General features: G+C 41.0%; 1 protein-coding gene across 2 annotated transcripts in view; it reads right to left on the bottom strand.

Moving 5' to 3' along the window:
- The window catches only part of CNIH3 (cornichon family AMPA receptor auxiliary protein 3), a 79355-nt gene that overhangs the window by 7481 nt on the left and 44353 nt on the right, over nucleotides 1-27521 (bottom strand). Inside the window, exon 3 of one of the 2 annotated variants that reach the window (XM_044448229.1) lies at nucleotides 26553-26600. The exons of the other annotated variant lie outside the window; for it this stretch is intronic. Coding sequence (XP_044304164.1) covers nucleotides 26553-26600 — 48 coding nt within the window. The remainder of the gene's footprint in view (nucleotides 1-26552; nucleotides 26601-27521) is intronic. 2 annotated transcript variants of the gene reach the window in all.

The following is a 27521-nucleotide window of genomic DNA, read 5'->3' as shown; positions in this document are numbered from 1 at the left end:
CTCAGTTCTCCATCTAGCTTTCTTCTTTCTCTTCATAGCCCCTAACCCTGTTCTTTTTTTTTCTCTTTTTTTCCTAGCCACTTAACCTTAGCCCCACACTCTTGTAATGGAGAACCAGCTACTGGTTCCTCAGGGATGGAAGGATGAACCCTGGACATGGAGACCCAGCCCTCTCAGCCAGGAGTGAATCAAGGAAAACCAGGGTCAAAGCTGCAGGATAGGAAGGCAAATTCCTAAATTATTTTCAAGGACAGAAATTTACATCCCTGCCCGCAAGGCCAGAGATTGTAGGCCTGAAGGGTATATGATTCTCACCTGGGTACTGTCAGGAGATGTCACCCCATGAGTCATCTGTTTGATCTAACTGGATAAAAGCAGGAAGCTGAGACAGATCCGCGTTCCTCTTTGAGGAGAGCTTTTCTGTTGCTGCCGGAGGTTCTGCCAAGAAACACTACTCTTCTACCTGGAAGAAGGCTACACTGGGTATTTTATATTGTATCAGTGCTAGGAATAGCTAGCTTTGTTATTTTTCAGTCCAAGGAGGCCACCTGGCCTGGGGTTTTGTGAGAAGCTAACCAGTGTGAGTCCAGGTTCTCCAATTCCCTGTTCCCTTCCCTACCCTCATTGTACTGTGTGTTGTGTTGATGAGGTTTTAAGACCTTCCAACCCTATATTGTCTAATGTCTTTTTAATAAATCTAGTTTCCTCAGGCTTGGCTTGTTGTGTGCTGAATCCAGTGTCTGGTCCTGGGATTTGAGGAGTCTGGGAAACAGGATGGGCAGGTGCACCCTGCCAGCCACTGGGAGGTGGGGACTCAGGGGCAGCTGATTGTTACAGCTTTCTCATTCCTCTGTCCCTTTGCCATGCAACTTACCCCTGCCTCCCAGCTGCGAACCTTGCTGTTTCTCTCCTACAACCTATTGTCACCACCCAGGCCTGCATGCCAACCAACACACGCTAGCTGCATCCTCCACAGCTGCCACTTCACCGTGGTGCCCACAGCAGTTTCTCAAACCTCTACATGTGCCAAGTTCCAAAAGGGCTGGGGGCCCTGCTGCACAGAAATCTCCCTGCAGGCACGGCAACCACTTGCGGCAGGGTCCCTCTTTGCAGATCCCAGCTCCTCCAATTACTACTGTCATTCCCCCACCATTTGTGCCCTACAGAATTTGAGGAAACTGACAAGTGTTGAGGAAATTCAGATAAATCCTGGTAGAGAAAGGTTGCTCGTATGTGTCTTGGTTATAAAATCACACCTGCAACATCTCTGCTCCTCTTTCCCAGAAAGTACCCAAATTCCAAGACAGTCTTCTGTTTAGTGCTATTTTCAAGCTGTTCCTTTAAGACATGGCTACTACCTTTGGCTTGAAAAAGCCTTTGCAGAATAGGGCTCCCAAGTCTATTCTTGTGCTAACACCAAACAAAACTGATAAGGGCAGTCAGAGCAGTTTTCCTAGCAGTATTGTTTGTATTAAGTCTCCTCTACAGATCTCTCATTCTTTTTCACTGTGTTCTCCTTATCTTGTCATCACCTGATCAGCTGCTATGTCATGTGACTCAGAATCTATAAAACACTCTGTGTATGTTCTAAAAGCTTGTGGCTGGCGGTGGGGACCACTGCTGGTAGCATGCTGTCATAAGTAACTGCAGGCGGCCTGGGTGATCTCACCAACAAAAACACTGGAGTTCCAGGTGATTCAATCTTCTCCGCAGGTTCTGGTATTCATTTTCCCCATTGGTAAAGAGACTCTGACACAAGACTGCAGATAAAACCTGCCAATTTCACTGTTTTGTCGTTGTTTTGCTTGGAGAATATGAGTACAAGTGCTGACACACATATTTAGTCCTTTTTAAAAAATAGGAGAGTGGGAAACACAGAATAAATAGGCAAAGCCCCCTGGGTTGATTAATTTCCATCCTGTAACTATGAGAGGCACTGACTAACATTAACAGAACCAACATTTTCATGGCACAGATGATCAGCTGAGACACCCACCCCCACAAAGCCAGGCCCTGAGAAACAACTCCGTAAGAGCCAGGCATTTCAACCAGGCCAACCTCCCAAAGATGTGCCAACTGCTTCCTTGACTGATACAGCCCGCCATGGAAGCCACCTGTCCCCTCATTGGCTTGCAGAGAAAAGGTTTCTTAGTGTGGGACAGAGGGCTGGTAGCTGAGAGCAGCCGCCTGTTTTCTCTTTCTCTCTAAGGAGCCCTTCAGAGCGAAAGAGCGGGCAGCTGTTCTGTAGAGCCCATTATAGTGGTAGGCCTGGCAGAGCTTTTGAGTGGGACTGCAGGTGCTTTCCAGAGCATCCAATGGCACTGTGGACTGGACAGCTGCCCCAGATACTCTGTCATCTACACTCTCCTTGCCATGGTGGAAAAGCAGCTGTCAAGGCTCTCGAGAGAACCTGCTGGAGGAGGCTGCCTTGGTGGCCCTCCAGGTATGGGCAGGGGAAATAGCTCAGTTCACTGCTCATCCCACACCATACCCCATCCTGTTTCATAGGAAGGATGGCCTTGCCTTCTTACAATCTGCTTCTCAGAAAACAGCTGGACAGCAGCAAAGAAGCAGCTGCTACGCCTAGATGCCTGGAGTGTCTTGATGCACCAGCTCCTGCCAAACTTAATGTTTTGCAATAAGGGGGGCCTCAGTAGTTTGGATGGGAGTGGTGGACCTCAGCCTGTGGGGTCCTTCACAACTGCTCTTGGTAGAGTGATTCTACCCTTCCAGTTTGGCTATTGCACCGTCCTGGATAGAAAAGAACATAAGAGGGCTTCTTGTTCCAAGTGGGTACTGCCTGAGCAACAGGGCCTTTCTAAGCTTTGCTGGGTTCCAGTATCCTTTGCCTTCCAGTTCTGATTTCTGGCTTGCTCCTTAATCCTGCCTCCCTTTGGACTTCTCATCCCCTAGCATGTTTGGAGGATAAGCCAGTAGTGGCCATGCATAAGTCAAAGCTAGCTCAACATCAATAGTGCTAGTGAACAGATAGCACTGGAACCTTCCTGTGGTTCCTGGCTCCTTGGTAAGTTCTGGCTGCTGCATACAGATTGCAGTGAACATAGCATTATTTTATGTTTGAGATTTAAGCACTTAGCATGAAGAGAAACGGGGTCACTCACCAAACACCAATCACTAATGTCTGCATAAACACTGTAGGACCTGACCTGGCCCCAGTCTCTCACAGGTGGCTTTCCAGGAATACAAGCAGAAACCAGACAGCCATTTGTCTTGGATGCTTCAAATCGAATTCATGAACTGGTCAAAGGGTTGGACTCGGTGACCTAAACAGCTGCTTCAAACTCTATGATTCCATAATGCATCCTGGGCATCAGATATAAAGAGAGAGCGCATAACCTGAAGAATGTTTGATCCTCATATATGAAGAAGGCTCTTTCCTGTGGCAACACATCAAAGCCTGAGTCTGATTCAGACACTGCATGTATCTAGTGGATGCCTAATATTCTTTAAGTTCATGACTGAAAATATAAAGAGCATAATCAACATATGAGAAAACTTGTGTTTGCATACATGTACATCATGCATGTAAGTCAGGACTGATTGAAGCTCTAAGACAAGTAGACTCTCAATGTCAGGCTCAGGAATGGCACTGCACAAGGGGCAAAGAGTTCCTCCATGTCTTCTTCATATCTTTTATTCATTTATTTACTAAAGTGCCTCAAGATTTTTAAGTGCTGCGCCAAGTTTAACAAATGAGAACATTCTCATCTCATAAGCTTATAATCTAATAGACAAAAGTGGTTAGGGGAGGGGAAAGAGGAAAGAGGAAAACAAGCGAATTCAAGCACTAATTCTTCATAAAGATTTAATTAATGACCAGATGGAATGGTCATTGAGAGACACACTTCTGGGAAGGGAGGAGCCAAATGGCAGCTGTCTTCCTTCTGCATCTGCTGCAGCAACATCCACAGCTGATTCGAGATACATTTAATAAGGCAGCCTCTTGGAAATGGGGAGAGAAGGATGTGGTTATTTTATCTGCAATTTTCTTACATATGTGTGTGTACCTTTACCACACACAGAGACGCTTATTTATAAATTTCGTCATCCCATGAAAAGCAAACATCTGTAGTCCTTACCTCTGTGGCTCTCTGATGATGGCTTTATACATTTATTGACACACACAGTTTTACAATAAACTCACTGAGTTACTCTGAGAGAGAAGTGAGGGGAAGGTTACTGATTCCTTTGGCTGAGGCCAAAGGGCCACTGGTAGTTATGGACTCCCCCACTCCAAAGAATACTGTTAAAAAAGGAAGGCCAAGCAGGGGCCAACAATCGGCCAGAAAAGCAGCAGGATCAGGGGCATACTCCTTTCCCATTCCTGCTGGAAATAACTCAGAAACAACAGGAAGTGCAGCAGTGAGGACACTCCTGCCACCAGCCAGAGGAACAAGGGGCAGAGGGTAGCTGCATCACCACTTCCAACCAAATCAGCAACTGCCCCTTATTGGGTATAAATACCTGTTTCTACTTGGCTCTAGGATTCAAAGGGATCTCTCTCCTCTGCCTCTTTCTTCCACTCCCTTTCCTTGGTTTGCCTTGCCTTTTCAGTTTGTGAGCTAGGGTAGGAGAGAAATCCAATACTGGAGAATACCAGGACAGTTCCAAAATTCATGTGCTACATCAGTCACTGTTCAGCCAGACCTTCAGCATTCACCATGTCAAGTAGCTATATAGGATGATCCATGGAACACATAATTTGTTCCTCTTTTAAAGATGAATTGGCTTTTATATCTAGTCTCATGATCAGCTACCTAGCAAACCTTCAAAATGGATGTAAGTTTTCAAATCCTGTTTCCCTCTCACCCCACCTACAAAGAGCCACATTTTTGTGTCTAATCTGGAAATACTGGTAAAAAGAGTGATGTAAAATCTCACAAAAGTACATCAGTTCTCCATAAAACAATTATATTGCCTTGTATGAGTTTCTTCAGTATTAAGATACATATTTTCATTTCCATCATGGCATTTTCTGGAGGCTTGGGACAAGTTAAAGCACTTGAAATTCAATTTAATAAGATATCTAAAAATAAGCGCCTCCCTTGCAATCAATGGAAGCCACTGTTAATATATTCCTAGTTTAAATGGCTTTAAATGTTAGATTACTTTGTTTGATAGATGTCCACCATTAAGACACATTATTTGTTAGCCATAATTAATCTTCCTTGCTGGGAAGGTTGCGACTACACTATAAATCAAGACTGAAAAGAAATGTCCAGCAGTGACAAATTGTTACCAGTGCCTGGACCTCATATTGAGAAACTGTACCATGATTTATTATCAGTGAAAAATTCAGCATATTGAAGATTCTCTCACCAGGGGGAAGAAAAAGGCAAGATGTGTTAATTATGGTGTCAGGCCCAGCAGTGTTGATAGCAATTACAAAGCAAGTTCTTTTGAGGCAGATATATGCCAAAATAGAAAAAGACTTGATCTTATTGTAATGTAACTATTGCTTCAACATATTAATTTGACAATTGATAGAGCAGTTGCTCTTGCATTTTTGGCACAAGCTATTGAATTGGTTGCCCTAAAAAGCAAATTCCTCCAAAGGGCTTACTCTCCTTGTGCTTAGGAAAGATGGCTTCAAAGCACAAGGAGAAGAATTCTACAACAAACCTAACTTTTGAGGCTTTGGTTGCTAACCAGTTGTGTATTGCTTCAGTGACTGGGTGGAAACTATAAATACAATTGTAAGAAAGATGTGTTTAATCAGCAGAAAGCTATTCACCGTGAGCTTTTCTACATGAGGCATTCACTGTGCATTTCTCATTCTTTCCTCATGATTGTTTATAACTATGGACAGCATCACAATTCTTCAGGTTTAACGAGCACTTTTGGTGAAGTTTTTTAGAGGAAGGAAAATAGAATATTAATTCTGAAGGCAAATAAAAATGCTGTTTTCATGTGTGTATTTGTTCTATTCAGCTATACCACCATGCCACCTAGAGGTGTATAGCAGAGCTCCCCATTAGAAAGCTCCCCATGTAGCTCTTGGATCTCAGCTCTGTGCCAAAACAAACAGTACAGGCAGAGGATTAACAGCCTCATGTAGAAAAACCCTCTGTATCTTCACAGTGACTACCATACCATATGGAGAGCAGGTATTTTTCAAAGCCACATACTGGCCAAGGCTCACTGTGTGCTTACTTTGTGCTTTGACATATAACTTGCCTTTATACCAGTGCATGACACCTTTGTGTCATTGCATCATGGGCACATTTTCAGTCATTTGTACAGCTTACAGCATGGGAACTTTGAGTGTCATCATGTTTTCACAACATGGCTGACATGCAGACTTTCTCATTCACTAAATAGCTGCCACAAGGCTGGGCGCAAAGTACTCATTTCCCAGATGGCAAACAGAGGATAAACAAAACTCACTTGTTCAAGAACTCAACTACAAGGCAGGAGTGGGTTCTCCAAAACACAAGACCATTATTTTCAACTCAAATTAAAATGGCACTACACAAGTCTTTCACTTTGCATGTCAGCATCCCAGTTTTTTAAAAAATAAAATTTTATGAAATGAAATAAAAATCAGGAGGAGCAGAGAACCTGGCTGGAACAAAGAGAGATATCCCTGGATACACTTGTGCCCACAGGCATCATGCTGACAGTCAATGACTAATTAGATCCTGCCTAGTCAAGTGTAAAAGTAATCTTTGCCAGCAGCTCCTTCAAACCACCCTTCACCATTCTCCCTGGTACCCAACATACCCATTTTGCATTGTTCTCTATCAAAGAAGAAATCTACATTGAAATTCTAGGTCAAAAAGTCAAGAGCAACATGCACTGTCAACCTAGAAGAATCAAAGCTCCAAAATCTAGCAGAAGTAAACACAGTTGCATGTTTTTCATTATACTCTTAATGTGGCATGTACAGGGAGGTGAAGTTTATTTTGTCCAACCTAATCTACAGTCATGTGAATTAGTTCAGCTGCAACGAGGCACAACACCAGACCATTTCAGCTACATAACTGCATTAGATGCCTCCAGACCATTCTTTGGTCAATCCAGTCAATTGTGGAGATTCCTAAGAGAGAAACAATGGTGTGTCTTAAAATAGCCCCTGTTCTAGGCTCACCCTAGATCCCCATTATGACTGATATATGAGCTTACTTATTAGTATTCTTCCTTCTTAAGAATCATGTTTTTGGAGGCCTCAGTAAAAGTCATACCAATAGCATCCCCTCTATCTGATATATTCATAATACTTTCATGTATCCTATGGAATGTATGTTTTCTTTGCTGAAAAGTGACAAAAATAGCTGTGTTAAGAGTTCTCATTTTCTCCCAGGCCATTTCAAGCAATAATTCACTCTGAGCTGATAGATGTCAAAAGGTGGAACATTACCTATGCTGCACTTTCCCAACACAGGTAAGTCCTGCTTTTTGAAACAACCTTGAAGGAAGGCATATGAATGCCCTGACAATTCATTTTAGGAATCAAGAGATGATGAATAAGAACTTCCCTCACACCATCTATGGATGATGATGTTTCTTCAATTTCCTCAGCTATTTTTCAGCTGGCATTTAAACTCTTTCTAGTCACATATGGTAACACTGCAGGAGGATAAGCAAATTAGTGAACAGCATTTAAATCTTCACCCTCCCCTTCTGGAAAGTTGAACATGTCTACAATCTATCCCTGTGGAAATCTGTGATCTGTTCTACTGCTTACTAAAAACAAATATGAAAATCTATCCCCCTGCCACCGAACATGCAGGGCAAGAAGGAAGTCAAGGTTTTTAGAGCAAGGAAATAATTGAGTTTTGTTTTATGTTTCCTCTTAAAACTCAACAACTGTTAGTTTGGTTCCTTGAGAAATATCAGCAGCTGAAGAACACCTCCCTGAGAATAATAGCCAATTACCCTATTTAACAGCTATTAAATAGTGCTAATTGCAAGCTATAGACCAGGAGCAGGATGGGCTTAGTGCAAACAAGGGGAAGTAAGCGAACCGGATGGTACAAACAAGTAGCAACACTTTCAAAATGTATGTATTGAACTGGAAAAAGCATCCAGCTGGGAGGCATGCATCGTGGCAAGCTCTTTCCCTGTGCTGCAGACCTCAGAGTGCCTTTGCACACTGCATGTGCACAGTTAAGAACTAAAACTGCAATCACCATGGAAAACAAAATAAAAACAAATGTGTTTCATCACCATCTGTGAGATACAGTGAAGAAAGATTAACTTTCCCCATAAATGGTGGACCTGCCAACAATTACAGTTTTACAAAGACTCTTCCGTTAGTCCACAAGATCCTTTTGTCAGATTGGGTTGTCCCAAATAAATATTGTATGTGTTCTATGCAAATTTATTTGCTAGAATCATAATGCAACAGTACTCCAAAATCAGAACTGGCTTTCTGTTATTTTCTAGGCAGCATTTAAGGAACTGAAGCTACTTTTTACCCATAAAGTCCTTAACTGTTTCACGTCTCAGAAAACTACAGTATCCCACTGTGATCTTTAAAATCAACAAAGTGCACCTCTTAAAAAAACAAAACAAAACCATCTGTGCAGTGCATTCAAATAGCAGAGATATATAGAGAAGAGTTCTCACTGCCTACCATGTAAACATGAACTAGTTCTCTTAACTCAGGGATGGGGAACATGTACTACCCCAGATCCTGTTGCAGTGCAACTTTAGCCTTAGCTAGTGCAAAGAATGGCAAAGGAGGAGGGGAACTGTGGTCCAAAAACAACTTTGGACTGAGAAATTCAGAGTGCCCAGAGTCTCTAGAGAATTATTTATTTATTTATTTATTTATTTATTTCAATTTATATCCTGCCTTTTTCCTACAAAGGGCTCAAGGCAGCTTACATCATTTTCCTCCTCCATCTTATCCCCACAACAACAACCCTGTGAGGTAGGTTGGGCTGAGAGTCTGTGACTGGCCCAAAGTCACCCAGTTGGCTCCATGGCTGAGCGGGGACTAGAACCCAGATCGCCCGAGTCCCAGTTCCATGCTCTTAACCACTACACCACACTGGCTCTCATTCAGGGTTACCAGAATTGAAAGTTGTCTGGTAACTTGTAAAATTGGACCTCAAAAATTTATTCTTTTTCCAATATTTTATGACCGCCAGGTGTGCCTGACCCCTAAGAGAGTTTTTATGTTATCGGATAACGATGCATATGTATCCTATAGAGCGTCTCTGTTTGCTTTAGCAGCTATGAAGATTAGGATCAAAGGTGGCATTGAAAGGGTAGCCAGTTGATAGCCATTAAATTAGTTATTTTACTTTTATAATTTTTTTCCATTTTAACATCTGTTATTAACAAATTTTTGCTATGATTTATGGGCTATGACTAAATACAGTAAAATTTGACTCAAACATCTGGAAGGCCACACATTCTGCACTGCTGCCAATGAAACTTCCCAATGCCCAAACTGAGCTTTATGGGTTTTTTTAAAGTGCTGCGAGTTAGGCTTTTTTGAGTAGTTTGACTTAACCTGGTTGAGCCTAGATTGTTTTGCATATATTTTATTCACTGGTTTTAAATAGTGTTTCAAACTATTATCCCTACCATGTGCCTTTGAAATGGTTTTAGCCATGGATTTAAACAAATGCTACTACTTTGATGGATGACATTGACACACAGAATTTCAAAGCTATTTCTAAGTAGTAACAACAAAATAGCCCTAATCAAGTAATCTAAACAGCAGAAATTGTATTTTGTTTAAAAATTATGAGTGCCACCCAAACTGAAGCAGACTCCTCTCAGAGGTACTAGGTGTCTATGTGGTAATTGTGGATATTAGTAAATATAATATAAATAAATAGTGTGAAACTACTTCTGGCCCAAGATTAGGAGAGCCCTTAATCCTGGCAGACAATGAACAGGGATTTGGTTAACAATGGAGGGTCTATTCATTCATTTATTTCATTTACATTCTACCTTTTTACCAAAAAAGTTCATAAAGTGGCTAGCAGTAAGGCACCAAGTAAAAACATAATTCAGACATAACAGAAAACAAACAAATAAAATTAAGAACAGTAAAAAAGCACCCAACCTACTAAAACTGCTTCAGCAACAAACCAGCTTATAAAAGCTTGCTGCGTGTGGGAGGACAATAAGAGAGTAAGGGTAAGCCTATGATCTGGTTTGCACAATTGGCACCAAGTTGCCTATTCATCCTGCTCGCCACTTGTTGTGTCTTCCAAACTTGGGCAACATGGCTTGTTGGAACTGGAAACAATGCTCTAATACCCCATGGCCTCTTGTGATTATTGGAAAGTTGTTTCCTCTGCAACAAGCTGCAGCCCAGGTTCTAAATACTTATCACTGGAAAACATGAGCGGAAGGGTAATAATGAACTCATGGCCTGCTTTTCTATTTCCCAATGAGGTATCTTTTGGCCATAGTGGGAACAAATTGCTAAACTAGCTAAGCCTTTGGTTGGCTCTAGGACAGTTCTCTTTTCAATGTGAGAAAGGAACTGCATTAAATGGCCAAATCAGGAATCAAGAAGGCATTTAGGGAAAGCAGCTCCCCCCACCCCCTGAAGTTTCAACTCTGCTTTTAAAACAGAAACACAGTTAGAAAACAATGGTAAATAGCATTAGTAAGATTCTAGTAAGAAGAAAAACAGTCAGATAATGGCTGAAGGATGTTTATTACATATAATGGAGGCTTTTAGCACTATATTTTATCTAATAAAGGAGTTAAAACAGAAACAATAAATATTGACAGAATATAATGAAGTAGCACAGGACATAATCATGGAAGAAGAAACATGCACAAAGTAACAGATTCAGGCAGATCTTCATCTGATACATTCCAAGAAATTCTAATATTTACCTTTTGAAAAAGGAATGCTATAAGGAAAGCAAGGATGTGGCTGCACTGCACTCTAATATATTTTGTTTTAGTGATAAATCTCGGCAATAGAAGTTCTGCATTAAAAATACCCTGTAGTTTTAAAATGTGTTTATGAATAACGTAAGTATTTCTCAGATTTCTTCCAGAAAAGAAGAGGAGCAAGAAATACCAGAATTACCTCATATATAGCTTTGCAACTATCCTGGGAAGAAACACCTTGAGAGGCAGTTCAGACCCTGCTAAAAATACTCATCATGTGCCACATATTCCCTACCACCTATAAATCCTCAAAACATAGCCCTGTCTTTCACACAGTCACCATTTTGTCATTCAGCCCTGCTGCTCAAAGCCCTTGCAAAACAACTGACTTGCAAGAAACTTTCTTTCTTCCAAGTCAAATCTTCTTTCTTCCCCAGTAACTTCATTTAGATTCAGAGGCCTACCCTGAAGGGCAGTGGTAAATAGGTGAAGACTAACTAAAGTTTGATATTTAGATTTCTAAAATTATTACCTCAGCCTAGCAGGCACTGGGGCAGTATACAAAACTAATGTTAAAAGCCACACAAAGCCAATGATACAAAAGTACAAACCTGTACAACAAAATATGCAAGTGGGTCAGGAATATAGGATGCTGCCTTATACCGAATCAGACCCTGGGTACATCTAGTCCAGTGCTAAAAACACTGACTGGCAGCAGCTCTCCAGGCTTTGGGTCAGGAGTTTTTCCAGGCTTACTTGAAGATGCTTCAAAAGGAGACTGCAGGCAAGAAATTCAAAGACAACTAAGACTTAGAAGGACAGCAATAAAAGAACTAAAGAAGAAAATCAAATGTAAAGATGTTTCACTGGGGACCAAAGCCAAGATCATTCTCACCATTGAATTCCCAATCACTATGGAAGGGTATCAAAGCTGTGCAGAAAGCTGTCAGGAAGAAAATGGGTGTGTTTGAAACGTGGTGCTAGAAGAGAGCTTTGTGAATGCCAGAAAAACAAGTGGGTCCGAGATCAAATCAAGCCAGAGTTTTCTCTAGAAGCAAAAATGACTAAACTGAGATTGCCATACTTCAGGCACATCAGGAGAAGGCAAGACTCACTGGAAAAGACAACCATGCTGGGGGAAATTAAAGGTGGAAGAAGAAAAGGAAGGCCAAATAAGAGATGGACTGCATCCAGAAAGGAAGCCACAGCCTTGAACTTAGAGGAGCTGAGCAGGGCTGCTGTGGACACAGCATTTTGAAGGACTTTCATTCGTGGGGTTGCTCTACGTTGGAGTTAACCTGATGGCACATAACAGCAACAAAACTGAAGATGCTAGGGACTGAAATTGGAAGCTTCTGCATGTCAAGCAGAAGCCACAGCCTCCCCAAGCATTACATTTAAAAGCTGACAAAACATTAATCATTAAAATCTTGATAGAATAGTCACTAATGCCTGTCTAAAGCAGAGCAGTAGAGACTCTCACCTTCCTACTACTGGAAAAGATACTGTCCCAAGTACCTGCCAATGTCTCTGGGTCTCTGATGATGACTAAAATTTAAAGAAAGATTTATATAATTGATGTAACATGATCTATAACGTCCAATAATGACAAAAAAAAATCCAGCAGCTGCATTTCACACTACCTGTAATTTCTGAACTCTTTTCAGGGGCAGCCGCACATACTCTCACATTCGACTAAAACAACTGATGCATCACTTGCTCAGGCAACATTGGAGGTCCACACAACATCCTCTGCCCTATTCAGGGAATCAGCACAGTTGCAGAGAAGGGCAGTTTTCTTTTACTTGTTTATATTTTGCATCCTTATCTCATCATTGTATTCAATAAACTGCATATCATCTTTGATGCAGTGGTTTTGCTTCTTCCTTGAATCTGAAGTGAGGTCCCTTGGCTGAAGTAAGCTCTTGGGGTTGGGACAGCTCCCAAAGTAGTTTATGAAAAAGAAGAAAGCATTACCAAATCAAAACAAAAACTAAACCTCAACAGCACAAAGAACAGAGCAAAACTTTCAATTTAAAAACTTCTACAAAGCTTGCAAGAATGTTTTACTGCCCATCTAAACCTCATCATTGTCCTTACCTCTGATTCTAGGGACAGAGGAGCAATACAAAGGAAAAGTTTCAGGGACATGGTCCCATATAAAGGCATGGATTCAGGGGAATTTTCCATAGGCCTTTCTGTGGGAACACCTGAGGCCTATCAGACAATGACAATGAAAAGGGCTACAAACAAATAGTGCAAAATTTGTTGTTGTTGTTAGCCGTGAAGTTGTGTCCGACCTATCCCAACCCCATGGACAACACTCCTCCAGGCCTTCCTGTCCTCCACCATCCCCCGGAGTCCACTTAAGTTTACACCAACTGTTTCAGTGACCCCTTCTAGCCACCTCATCCTCTGCCGTCCCCTTCTTCTTTTGCCATCGATTGTTCCCAGCATTACACTCTTCTCCAGGGAGTCCTTCCTTCTCATTAGGTGGCCAAAGTATTTGAGTTTCATCTTCAGTATCTGGCCTTCTAAAGAGCAGCCAGGGTTGCTCTCCTCTAGGACTGACCTGTTTCATTGCCTTGCAGTCCAAGAGGAGTCTCCTCCAGCACCTCAATTCAAAGGTCTCAGTCCTTTGGCACTCAGCCTTCCTTATGGTCCAGCTTTCACAGCCATGCATTGCAACTGGGAAAACCATAGCCTTGACTACACACTTTTGTTGGCAGGGTGATGTCTCTGCTTTTTAGTATGCTGCCTAGATTTGCCATAGCTTTCCTCCCCAGGAGCAAGCGTCTTTTAATTTCTTGGCTGCAGTCCCCATCTGCGGTGATTTTGGAGCCCAGGAAAATAAAATCTGTCACTAGCTCCACTTCTTCCCCATCTATTTGCCAGGAGTGAGAGGACTGGATACCATGATCTTAGTTTTCTTAACGTTGAGTTTCAAACCAACTTTTGCACTCTTCTCCTTCACCCGCATCAAAAGGCTCTTTAGTTCCTCTTCACTTTCTGCCATTAGAGTGGTATCATCTGCATATCTGAGGTTGTTGATATTTCTCCCAGCAATCTTAATTCCAACTGGTGATTCATCTAGCCCACCTTTCTCATGATGTGCTCTGCATATAAGTTAAATAGGCAGGGTGACAGTATACAGCCTTGTCAAACTCCTTTCTCAATTTTGAACCAATCAGTGGCTCCGTGTCCAGTTCTCACTGTTGCTTCTTGACCCGCATATAGGTTTCTCAAGAGACAAATAAGATGGTCTGGTACTCCCATCTCTTTAAGAACTTGCCACAATTTGTTGCGATCCACGCAATCAAAGGCTTTAGCATAGTCAATGAAGCAGAAGTAGATGTTTTTCTGGAACTCCCTGGCTTTCTCTATGATCCAGCGTATGTTGGCAATTTGATCTCTAGTTCCTCTCCCTCTTCAAAATCCTGCCGGTACTTCTGGTAGTTCTTGGTCCACATACTGCTGGAGCCTAGCTTGTAGGATTTTGAGCATAACTTTGCTAGCATGTGAAATGAGTGCAATGGTCCGGTAGTTTGAACGTTCTTTGGCATTGCCCTTCTTTGGGATTGGAATGTAAACTGACCTTTTCCAATCCTGTGGCCACTGCTGAGTTTTCCAAATTTGCTGGCATATTGAGTGTAGCACTTTTACTGCATCGTCTTTTAAGATTTTGAATAGCTCAGCTGGAATACTGTCACCTCCACTAGCTTTGTTGTTGCTCAGACTTCCTAAGACCCATTAGACTTTACATTCCAGGATGTCTGGCTCGAGGTCAGTGACCACCCCATCGTGCTTATCACGGATGTTAAGCTCTTTCTTCTATAGTTCTTCTGTGTAATCTTGCCACCTCTTCTGAATCTCTTCTGCCTCTGTTAGGTCCCTGCCATTTTGGTCCTTTATCATGCCCATCTTTGCATGAAATGTTCCCTTCATTTCTCCAATTTTTTTAAAGAGATCTCTGGTCCACTCCTAGCCTGGTGCTTTTCCCTACTTTCTTCAATTTAAGCCTAAATTTTGTAACAAGAAGCTCATGATCTGAGCCATAGTCAGCTCCTGGTCTAGTTTTTACTGACTGTATAAAGCTTCTCCATCTTTGGCTGCAGAGCACATAGTCAATCTGATTTCTGTGTTGACCGTCTGGTGATGTCCATGTGTAGAGTCGTCTCTTGGGTTGTTGGAAAAGAGTGTTTGCTATGACCATCGTATTCTCTTGACAAAATTCTACCAGCCTGTGCCCTGCTTCATTTTGTACTCCAAGGCCGAACTTGCCTGTTATTCCGGTTATCTTTTGGCTTCCTACTTTAGCATTCCAATCCCCCATCATTGGGGGATTGTCCCCCATGACATTTTTTGGTGTTAATTCTAGAAGGTGTTGTAGGCTGTCATAGAACTGGTCAACTTCAGCCTCTTCAGCACCAGTGGTTGGGGCACAGACTTGGAGTATTGTGATGTTGAATGGTTTTCCTTGGATTCGAACTGAGATCATTCTGACATTTTGGAGATTGTATCCCAGTACTGCTTTTCCTACTCTTTTATTGACTATGAAGGCTACTCCATTTCTTCTGAGGCTGTAAAAAGTAAAATGCACTTGGGCCATTTGTGGTGCTGGCCTGGTCCGAAAGAACCAGTGATAAGGAAGGGGAAGGAGTACTGTAACCAGTGTTGTTCCTAGAAGGTCATGTGACACTGCTGGCGAGAAGTATGTCTGCTCACACCTGGTGCACCAGTGATGTCTCTTTAGGGAAAAGGAAGATCTGGCCAAATAAGCAATTTACAAGTACTTGTTTTATTTATCACTTTAGTTGGCCACAGAATAAATTATATTATTATCAATCACGATACACTTTTGTCATTTCTGCATTTTCTCTCTACAAGGACTTAGTACATTGTAATTAGATACTGGAGGAGAAAACTCACAGATTACTACTCTGCTGGATATCTCCAGCTCATTTCTGCTATACTATCAAAGCTAGGCTCATCAGCCTTTAGTCAGCTGAATGGAACTGGAATTGGATTATTTGCCAATTCTATCAGAGATAGGGCAACTGTCCTTCTGGGGCTGGCCCAAGACATTCAATCTACTACCCCTCTGAGGTTGCTGTCTGAGCCAAGCCCAGGAGGCTCACTTTGATTCATGTAGGGGCTGCATAGTGCTGAAATTAAAACAGACCTGCTTGGCATGCATGAAGGGCTCACAGCCCAGCAGAGGCCCACCGACAAGTGCCCCTGGCACAAGGCAGGTACTCATTCACCACCCCTTTTTAATTTTTTTAATTAACACAATTGCACCAAAGAACAATGAACCAGCAAGGGTCATTTCACTGTTCTGCCTTGACAGTGAAGAGTGGTTGTCACTGGCAGTGGCAGAGATGAACTTGAAAAGAGGAGCAAGGAACTTTTAAGACCCTTGCCAAGCAGCCCTCATAAAACTCCAAGAAATAGCATTGGGGCAAAAAAAATTAGAAAGGACTAAAGACATTACAATTGAAAATATAATGGTCTTCACCTGGCACTGAAAGACCACAGCAACCCTCTTCTAGATCACACATTCCACAACTTGGGTACCACCATTGAAAAGGTAAGCTATCCACCACACCACATCTGGTGGGGCACCAGAAGAAGGACGTCAGGAGAAGATTTAAACGTCCAGGAAAGAAGAAAACAAGTGATCTTTTGCATAAACTGCCAAAATCTCCCAGGACTTTAAAATTATTACTTTGAAGTAAGCGCAGAAATGGATGCAAAACCAGTATTGATGACAAAGCAGTAGTATAATATCAGCTGGTCCCAGTTAATAACCTTGCTGCCCTATTTTCAATTTACAAGTTTCCAAACTGCATCACATTAGATGTAGTTTGCACCATATCACATGTTGAACAGCTGTACTCTGAGCAGGAGTGATAATGATAGCAAGGCTATCTCAGTCCAGAAAGGACTGCAGATGGTATATTAGCCTAAGCTCCAAGTTACTTGAGGCTCCACAGACTTTGCTCAATCCAAGAGTACCCTCTAAGGGGCATGCAACCTTCTCCACAACAGGTTGAATACTCTGTCGGATAGCATCTCCATCTTCTCTAGACTGAGTTTCAGTTTATTAGCCTCATCCAGTCCATTACTGCATTCTCCAGTAGCAATGTCTCCTTTCAACTGGGTGCATGTATCAGGAAGTTGTCACCTTTGCACCTTCACAAGGAGTATATTCATGGCAAAAATACCCAACAACAAGTGCCCCAGACCTCCTTCTCCCACCTGCAATGCACACCATGTTCTTTACCAGTTAGATTATTGTCTGTGCTGGACAAAAGAGAACAGCACAGAGCAACTCACAAAGAAAGTGTGGTGGATGATGCTATTCACAGCCAAGACTCCATTCAGAGTCTCCCCAAGGTACTTCATTTCCCTTTCTATCCTGCCTGCCAGCCACCATCCATTTAATAGGCACAGCAGGGTGAGCAGTAACCTCTTCCAGTAACTTGCAACAGCCTGGCCATTTACCCAAACAGCAGAATGCTCCACTTTTCCTCTGACAAGCAAGGGACACTTTACTGAAATAGTCTGAAAATAAATTATTCATGAAAAAAAGGATTTCCATGAACTAGCAAGAAGGTCTGTACTTAATGTATTTTTAGCTTACTTGAAATTGTATTTTCAATGCTAACAAAGTTAGGCCAGCTCATGAAATGCAATCAACATCTCATGAGAACTTGTTTTTAGCCCTCTAGTGCAAAGATCGCATAGAATTGGAGGGGATTTGGAAGTATCTCAAGGGACATCCCTGCCAATAATAAAGCAGCCTTCATTCTTCAATCTAAGCCAATCTACACCAGGTTTACTGAGGCGAGATGATTCAAACTGTTCTGTGTGTTCTAGGTTATTGTATTTTTTTAACCTATAGTAAGAATGGTATACAGTCTGCGTAAGAAAGAAAGCCATCCAAATTAGGTGCCATTTCCAAAAATCACTGCAGAAAAATTACCTGGCTTTGAAGATAGGCTTGAAATACATGATTACTGATTTACAGAGCAATATCCCCTGAGTGTCTAAGGATTCAGGTCTTATATCTGGATCTGCAACACTCCCTATTTTATTGGGAGTTGCACTGCTGAGCAGGCCTCACCACTACTCTGCCTATTCTGGAACATCTGAGCACTTGATAGGGGAGCACAGTTAAGACTTATATACTATGTGCACCTATAATGGACTGAAGACTTGTTTCAGCTTGTTTCTTCTTCTTCTGTTATTTTTATGGCCTGCATGCATGAGCCAGTGCAGAACTGCATGCACAGGAGGAACAGGTATATAACCTAAGGGACTATATTCTCTCATATGGACCTGCCCTTGTCAAGATTGTCTAGAAAGACCACTCAGTCATCCCTTTGTCTCCGGAGACAAAGCAGGTAACAAACAAAGTACCTTCTCAGTTCCTCTGTGGAAACTGACTAAGTGGAAGTCTTGTGTTTCATCAGCATCATACAAATCCCTTTCATATTCAATGGATTGTGCTACATATGGATCTTAGTGTTCTGCTGGGAAACATGTCATAAAAAACAGTCATGGGACAAGAGTTGTTTTTTCATTTCTGACAGTAAAATATTGATATTTTCCCCTTAAGATCTAATGAGGTGCTGTTTCAACCCTAGGGCTCTGGGCCAGTTGAGGCACTTCAGATTTTAGGATACTTAGGAAGAAGCAAAATCACCTGTGTTAACGATGGTATACAGTTTATTGAATATTATACTGTAATATGGATACAAAATATAAATTTGCAAAAGAAAGCTTAAACTCTCCTTTTCTCTCTCCATCTTAGTTTTCTGAATAGGCCAGGGGATGCTCCATGCATCTCAAAGATTGCCTTGTCAAGCAACATGTTGATTCCTCATCCCAGACAAAAACCCAAAAACCAATGTTTCTTATCATGGATTTTATAAAGTTCCTCTCTCCCATGATTGCAGAGTCTGTCCATATGTTCACAGTCTTCCAGCCCACTTTCCTGAAAGATAGGATGGGGAGAAAAGCTGCTTCGGTAAGGCAAACAGTCTCATTCTCACAGCCAAAGCAGCCCCTATCTACAGAAAGACTAGGAAAGGTAACTTCTGATCAATTATTTCTGGTGCTCTTCCCAACTAGCTGAAGGCCAAAAGGCCTTGGCATTCCTTCAAGAAACTGTTCTGGCTTTTGAACACTGGGAAAGTTCACTATACCACTGTTGAACCTTAATAGCCTCCTCACCATTCTGGTAGAACCCATTCAATATAGATGCACTTCACTAATTCCTCTTTTACAATTTCTTCATGGAAGCCATAGTGGAAATTACAGCCCTCTAAAAAGGATAAACTCTTACTCATCAAAACCAGATACAGAAGATTTGGACAAACTAAATATGTCATACTAGATAATCTATGATATGCCAAACCAAATGTTCTCTTTACTGTATAGTACTGGATATGTGACAGATGCAGGTGTTGTTTCATGCCATCAAGTTGCCTCTGACTTACTTATGACAGCCCTGTGAATGAGGGCCCTCCAAAATGTCCTGCCCTTGACAGCCCTGTTCAGTTCTTGTAAACTCAAGGTTGTACCTTCTTTCATAGAATTGATCTATCTCACATATGGTCTTCCTCTTCTGCCTTTGACTTTCCAAACATTAAATACCACAACAGTCAAGTACTACTGCTATATTGTCATTTTGAACATCTTTGTGGTTCGAGGGCATATGATGCAACCAGTCTGGCAGTATCTGGATGGATAATCAGTTGGGAACAAGTGAACTGCCTTAAATTTCACGACGAAAGAAACAGTGGATATAAATGAAATAAACCAGCTGTCTTGAACTCATGTGATAGTATACTCAAGGAATTCAACTTTCTATTATATGTACATATGCTTAGTTTTCATATTATGGCAGGGAATAACAAGCAGGTACCTCAAGGTATTTTTTGGACTACAACTCACATCTGCTCCAGCCAGTATTGTCAACAGTCAGGGATTATGGGAGTTGCAGCCTGGAGGGCACCAGACTGCCTACCTTCAAATTATTGTGTGGAATAATTGCCTCTTTTGCTTTCCTGTTGTAGTCTAAAATGCAAGTACTCTATAACACTTTTCTAAAATGTTCACAATTTTTCTTTTAAAATTAGAACTATTTACAAGTCTCAGCCAACAGCAAGTGTCTTAAATAGAAATTCTAAATATAGTTCTTACTTTGTTTGCAGCAATACTTTCCGTGCTATCTATGCATTGTCTCATAGGATGACTAAGCTATTAAAGTATGAACTGAGTGATTACCTAAAGAGCTGTGGCACAGTTTTTACAAGTACTAGTAAGACTTCATAATCTATCTCTAGTTGCCTCTTGCAGCAGGTTTTTGCTACTAATCACACTGCTGGAGCCTTTGTCAGGTTTCCTGTGGTCCATCCAGGGAGTCAGGCTCAGCAGTGTCATGATAGGAAAAGCACAGTGCATTGTAAGAAAGATTGCAAGCAGTGAAAAGCCACTAACAAGGCAGCCATCTCCGGACTCTAATGAGAGCCGGCAAAATGCAGTCACTCCATCTCTGTCACAATCACTGTCACTGGAAGGGACCCTTCGAGGGCCATTTTCTGTTCTCATTATGTTTTTTGTCACAAGGGTAATTCATCAAACTAAGAATATCTTCAATCCTGCCTTCGGTAAAATTGCCAAAATGCATCTTCCTACTGCCACAATGTCAAGTATCCTCATTTCTACTAGCGGACAATTTAGACCTGCTATAAAAAAGGGATGCTAGGACTAAGAGTTCAAGAAAAATTTATCTACACAGATAAATGTGCAAATCCCACATGCTCAGGTCCCTGCTGAAACTGAGTCTTCAGCCACTATAGCATCTTTAGCATAGCAGCTTCTCCTACTCAAGCCCTGGCTTACTAAGGGTGCACATACAGGTGAGGTGACCCAATTTAAAAGGCAAACCAAGCCAAGTTTTTCTTGTATGTATAGCATCACAATTAAATTGGGCTTTGGATCCTATCTGTGTCATGCACCTAATTAAAAGAGGAACAATTGTTACAATATACAAACAGTGAAAGAAAATATGAAAGAGATCAGGCATGCTCAAATTATTTACTTGGATTCCTGAAACATTTTGTCAAAGCCTCTCAGTAAAGGCTCCTGAGTAAATCTAACAGACGTGGGGTAAGACAAGAGGTCCTTTTATTGATTTGTTTAAAGAACAAAACAGAGAGTTGAAATAGATGAACAGTTCTCACAATGAAAGGATGTAAGAAGTTGGGTTTCCCAAAGGTCTGCATTAGATTTGGTGCTTTTTCATAAATGATCACTTGCTCACAAATGATCTGCCATTAGGAATGAGTGGTGAGGTGGCCAAGTCATTTAGCATTGTTATACTACAAGAGCATAAGAAAACCCCATCAGGATGGCCCAACAGTTAATCTCCAGCATCCTTTTTTCTGCAACCTTATGCATCCAGGAAGCTCACAACCAGGAGCTATTAAGCCACAAGCAGGACAGAAAGGCAGCAGTCAGTACAGTACCCAAAACTTGGAGTCAAATCGCTGCCTCTGAACATATATCCACATACAGATTATCTGTACTCATCAAGACGAATAGCCATAAAGTTATCCTTCATAAGTGTGCCAAATCCCCTGATGAAATCATTTAAGCTAGTAACCATCATCACATCTTACCACAACATATTCCATACATTATTTGTTTTGTGAAAAGGTGCTTCATTTTGTCTGTCCTGAGCTTCTTGCCAATATGTTTCACTGAAGGACTCCCACATTCTAATATTACAGGAGGGAGAAAAGTGTCTATCCACTTTCTCCACACCATGTAAAATTTTATATACTTCTGTCATATCCCTCCTTTGCTGCCTCTTTCTGAACTAAAAAGGCTCAAACCTTTTGTTTCCTTTAACTCCTTGTCTATGTCTAGATAACTGCTTTCCATGGTGATAGTCACAATTTTATTATTTATTACATTTATATTCCGCCTTTACTTCAAGGAATTCAGAACTGTGAATGTTCTCACTAAACAAGGAGCATGAAACAAGAAGGGGAAGAGCTCTCCACAGAAAAAGTACTTATTATCATTATTATAACTGCTATTATTTCTATACATAGAAAAAGAGCAAAATAGATGACACACTATTCCTTCCTTCACTCACTAATGAATTTGTGAAATTAACTAACTGCCTAACCAATGGGACATTCTCCTGTAGAAACATCATTTAAATGAACGAAAGCTGCACTGTGGTACATTGTGCCAGCATTGGCTCCTCGTTGTCTCCCATTCCAGCATCATTAGCAGCATTCAAAGTGTGGATGTTTTTGTGTTGTGATTGCAGTACCACCTTCTGTTGCACAAAGGTCTGCAGACATCATATAGAAAGTGGAGAACAATCAAAGACAAAGGAGGAAAAATGAATGGCTATAATTGCCCATTTTTTTCCCTCTGGAAGTGGCCTGAAGGAGATTTCTCCAACTTAGTGCCCACTGTATATTTTGAAGTAATTCTCATAACCTCCAGACCATTTGCAATACTGCCTGGAGTTGATGGGAGTTATCAACTACAGCAGCCTTCCCCAACCCTGTGCCTTCCAGGCACATTTGGAGTGCAACACCCAGAATTCCCAGTCAATGGTCCTGCTGGATAGGAATTCTGGGAATGGCAATCCAAATGCTTCTGAACGCCATCAGTTGGGGAAGGCTGGTCTAAAACATTTTGAAGGCACCAGGCTGAAGAAGGCTGGCCAACAAGTTTTCTTGTACTGACAGTCACACACAGTCCCCCTCCCTTTGTGTGATGTTCCTGCAGCATTTCATCTCACTCAATAGATGAAATTCAAGAGCCTTGATGGTTCACCAAACAAAAAGATATTGCTGTAGGAGAGAGAATGGCTGCCTTCCTGGTGCTCGCCCTCATTTAGAAAAACAGAGCTAGATGAATGGCCCTGATCCCTTGCCGTAGCTGTACATAGAAAAAGAGCACTGCTTACAAAAGTTATTTTTTAAATTAAAAAAATCACAAAATTAGATGTGCTCCCCATTAATTTATAGTACAACCAATATGATAGCCCCAACAACATTTCCAGATGAACAAAATAGAATTGCTTGATTTAATACTGAATAAACCACCTCAAGACTGTAAAATAGTTATAGTTATAAAATATACTTTTCAACATATTGTTGATGAAAAGGTTTGACCAGGCTGAGCAATTAAGAGCATAAAAACGTAAGAGCTGTGCTTGATGAGACCAAAGTTCATCTTGTCCAGCATTCTCTTCACTCAGTGGCCAGTTGCCTCTGGAAGACCCAACAACAACAACAACCTCCCATCCATGTTTGCCAGCAACTGGTGAATATAGGCAGAACAAGTCTGACACAGGTGGTAGCATATAGATGATCTGCATCAGCAGCCAGGGATAGTCTTATGCTCCATGTATTTGTTAAATCTACTTTTAAAGCCACCCAAACTTGTAGCAAATTCCAACTGCATGCTTCAAATAATTTGTTCAGGAAAGAAGGAGCATAAAATACCCAATTACCCAAGACTATACAAAGAGAATATCATAACCATTGTTTGTTGAAAACGGCACGTGCCCTAATATTTCCCTTATTCATAAATTACTTTCACTGCTCTAATTGATCCCCAAAGTTCTACCACTAACCATGGACACCTCAGAACTGCTATGCAGACAAAAGTTACTATAAGCAATTGTCTGCCATAGATACTCTTTCTGTTAAATTATTATGTTTACCTCTCCCCTCCCCCAGCACCAATCTCAATTAAAAGCAGGATATTCCCTTAAGACAGCTGGAAACCACGGTACATTAGCAAACAATTTAAGTGTATGAAAAGTAACTTGTTCTCTGGAGTTTGCTATACTTGAACTGTGTAATTAGCCAAAAGGTGCTATTTCTGCTGTTAGCAAAGATACTTCAGCTCAATAAAAATTAAATACCGGTGTAGTCAAGATATCTCTAGGCAACACACATACATTAATAAAATTACCACTGTCTCTTCCTTTAGATTACAAAAACTAGGACACAACTTGAAACTACAAGGCTGCTGAGTTAGCAAGTAATACAGTAAAAGCACTTTTAGAAAAGTAGCCATTATTTGTTGCTTATAGCAAAAACAACATGAGACGCTGAGGCAGACCAATTGATCTGCTTGGCTCAGTGCGGATCCGAGTGGTCCAACTTTTTGTACCTTGAGGGCGGCATGAGGACTTTGACATGGAACCACATAATGAATTACATTTCCATATCATAAATTAAAGCATTTGCCTCGTATTTATATAATATACAAAATTAGTATGCTGAATTTACCATTAAGCAAGGGAGAAAACTAATACGAGGTTGGCAAGAAATATAAAGCCATTAAGACAAGTAGCCATTGATACTTCTGTTCTCCATGAATCTGTCTAATTCTCTTTTAAAGCCACCAAAACTGCTGGCCATCACTACACTGTGTAGTATTGAATGGCATGCAATACAGTATGTGAAAGTGTACTTTTTTTACTTGTCCTGAATCTCCCACCACTCAGCTTCATTATATGACGGGGTACTTTCTTCACACAATGAATAATTTTAATTCTCGCATGTCTCTCCCTTACTCATTTTTTCTAAACTAACAAGATCCACATGTTGCAACCTTTTTCATAGGGACATTGCTCCAGCAGCCTTGATCATTTGGCTGTACTTTTCTGCACTTCTAGCATTACAGTATTATTTTTGAAGTGTGGCAACAATACTATACACAGTAATAAAAGTGTGGTTGCAACATTTATTTGTATAAAGGAATTGTGATATTGACAGTTTTATTTTTTATTTTTTCTTAATGATCTCCAACACAGAATTTGCCTTCCAAACCTCCCAGCTTCAGCCGTTGGGCAATATAGAAATATAATCATTAAAAGCAACAACAACTACTACAACGATATTTTACAGCTGCCACATACTTGGGTAAAAGTTTTCATCAAACTCTCCATCATATAAAAGAACACATTCTAAAAGCAAATGTCTAAAAGGTATCATTTCATCAGTACTGACTGAATACTGAAGAAAATGATGTCCACTTTTTACATCAAGGCTGTGGATCTCATCGCCTGTGGTGGAATGTGACCCACAGCATCTCTTTCTTTTCACACCAACATGGACAGAGAGAACAGAGTGCTTTAAAATCATGAATCTCTTTGGCCCTACTAACCCACCTCTGGCATGCACCTTTAATGCCTCTTGTTCGCCTTTTCTGCCAATGACGGTCCAACAGAGAAGGAATAGCAGCATCTTGCATAGGGCTTATAGATAAAAACCTGACAGTCTATATCACCCTGAGACAAGATGCAAGTGAAATGCTTCCTATGGTTATTGCTACATCTGTTCCATGTTGGAAACTGCCTAGAGGACTAGCCTACATTTTGCACTTTATGTATGCCATGATTACATTTTGCAGGCATGGGCATGTTCCAGCTTAAGTTAGACATGTATACACCTTCCTGATTGCAATATAAGATGTTTAAACACATTCTTAACACTCCCGTAGAAATCAACTAAGCATATATAAGTGTTTATACTTCAGTTGATTCATTTCTGGTTCCTGGTACTGGAAACATAAACCATTAGCAGAACAATAAGACTGGACTGGTTCTAAGTTGAAAGGTATTTTGTATTATGAATAAAATCAGCTAATTAAATTGGAGGCAGACTTCAAATAAATCTGAGTTGATCAGAACATAGGAATGCTGTATCAATGTTACAGCTCTATCCACCTGTGTGGTATGCACGGAATGTGGAAGCAGACAGGGAGAAAGAAAAACTGAAGAAAATTATCTCAGTATGAAAAGGCTCAGTGCAACTCCACAAATTACAATGGTCATAAGAAAGATCAGTTCATGTTTCACCAGCTGTGAGCAGGTAACATATGGCCATCACAGAGAAATTCATCGGTGGTGGTTCCCAGACATGTACCCAGATGTTTAAAGATAGGAATGTATGGTGCCCACATATATCAAGTTTGCAAAACACTCATAAGTTGTGGAATTGCTGTGAGACCCACTACTCGTGCTACTGGTCCTATAACAGAACTTACCAGAGCAGTCTTCTCTAATGTGGTGTCCCCCAGATGCATTGGATTACAACTCCAACTATTCCCAGACAGCATGACAAATAAAAACTGTGGTCCAAAGCATCTGGGGGGAAAGGGCACCACAATGGAGAAGTTATCTAATGCTCAGACAGCTTCATAAACAGAAAACACTGATTACCTCTCCAGGGCTCATATTAAGAAAAAGAAAGTCAGCAAGAAAGCAGTGGGCTAGTCTTGTTAAATGTGCCACTTATCAAATTATTATTGCATGACTATGTGCTTAAAAGTAAGCTCAAGCACAGAGGAATAAGGCCATATGTCAGACACAATTCCAAAACTGCTTGGAAAAAATGAGGCTCTTAAGTTGAATGTGATGCATTTTGAAAAGTTCATTTCTTTTTAGGATGTTATTGACAAGTTGAAAGTTCCTTCTAATTAGATCCATTCCATTTCTTCAAAGATCACCTCAGTTCCAATTTTCACCCTGCCACGATTGCCTTCTTGCTGAAAGCAACAGGAGAGTTACCCCAGTAAAAGTAACTGTTGAATTTAGTAGCTCAAAGATGGCTCAGATCTCTTCAAACACCACACAACCAATGTGAGTTAATTCTTACCTTTCTCAGAAGAAAGCAGATTCGTTCAATATTTCTCAGCCGTTCCCTCTGTCAAAGGAAAAAAAGGGAAAAGATGAACAAAAAGTATATAATTGAAGACATTTGTGAATAAAGGGAAGTACATTCCCAATAGAGTAAGCACAATCCAAGCAGGCTTAAGCTAAGTAATAATACTTCTTTCATGACTGAGTAATGCATTAACCACTGGAATAATCTGCATAACACTTGTAAGTATCTTTGAAAACATCTGTAGTAACAGCAAACCTTTGATTAAAGTCTGTTCATTCATACTTCCTCCATGACAACCACAGAAGTTAGAGAAACAATTCTTTAAAGTAGGTCAGTTCTGTGCAAGCACACTATCTGCTTACGGCCATGGACATCCAGTGTGCCACTGTTGTGAACGCAATCATGGTAGAGGCTGTGTGGAGAACCGAGGCTTGCTTGGCATTTAAGATAGGCTACACAAGCACTGTTAGCTGCTTGGTGTGATTGTTATTTATTCATGTATGAGTCAACTTGCTTCACTGCTTTTCAAAGACACTGTACCTCCTTCTTCCTTCAGGTTCTGTTTAGATAAACATGGCTTTTGTGCCTTCCATCCATGCAGTACGTACATCAGCTCGTACATCAGAGGGAAAAAGCTTAAAAGTTTATAAGCACATTTAACTTGATTTGCTATGGTGGCTATCTCCCTCTTACACTGTGAAACTCTGATTAGCTTATCTAGGCAAGATGGTACAGGAATACCTACAACAACACACTTGAGTGGTCAGCATGCACAGTTATGCAGCCTTGAAGTAGATAAATTCTCTGCTACTGAGCCCGAACACTTTAAAGGGGAAAAATATTCTGCAGGATGAGAAGCTGGGCACAGCTAGGCATCAAGGGAAATCTCAGTTCTGCATTCCTGTCTGGAAATAACATAGTTGTTATGAGCTATCTCAATTATATATGTCAAAAGCTACA

Source organism: Varanus komodoensis, unplaced genomic scaffold (genome assembly GCF_004798865.1).
Source record: "Varanus komodoensis strain SLA01 unplaced genomic scaffold, ASM479886v1 scaffold1, whole genome shotgun sequence".
NCBI classification, from domain to species: domain Eukaryota; kingdom Metazoa; phylum Chordata; class Lepidosauria; order Squamata; family Varanidae; genus Varanus; species Varanus komodoensis.
This window is presented reverse-complemented; position numbering and strand designations above follow the sequence as displayed.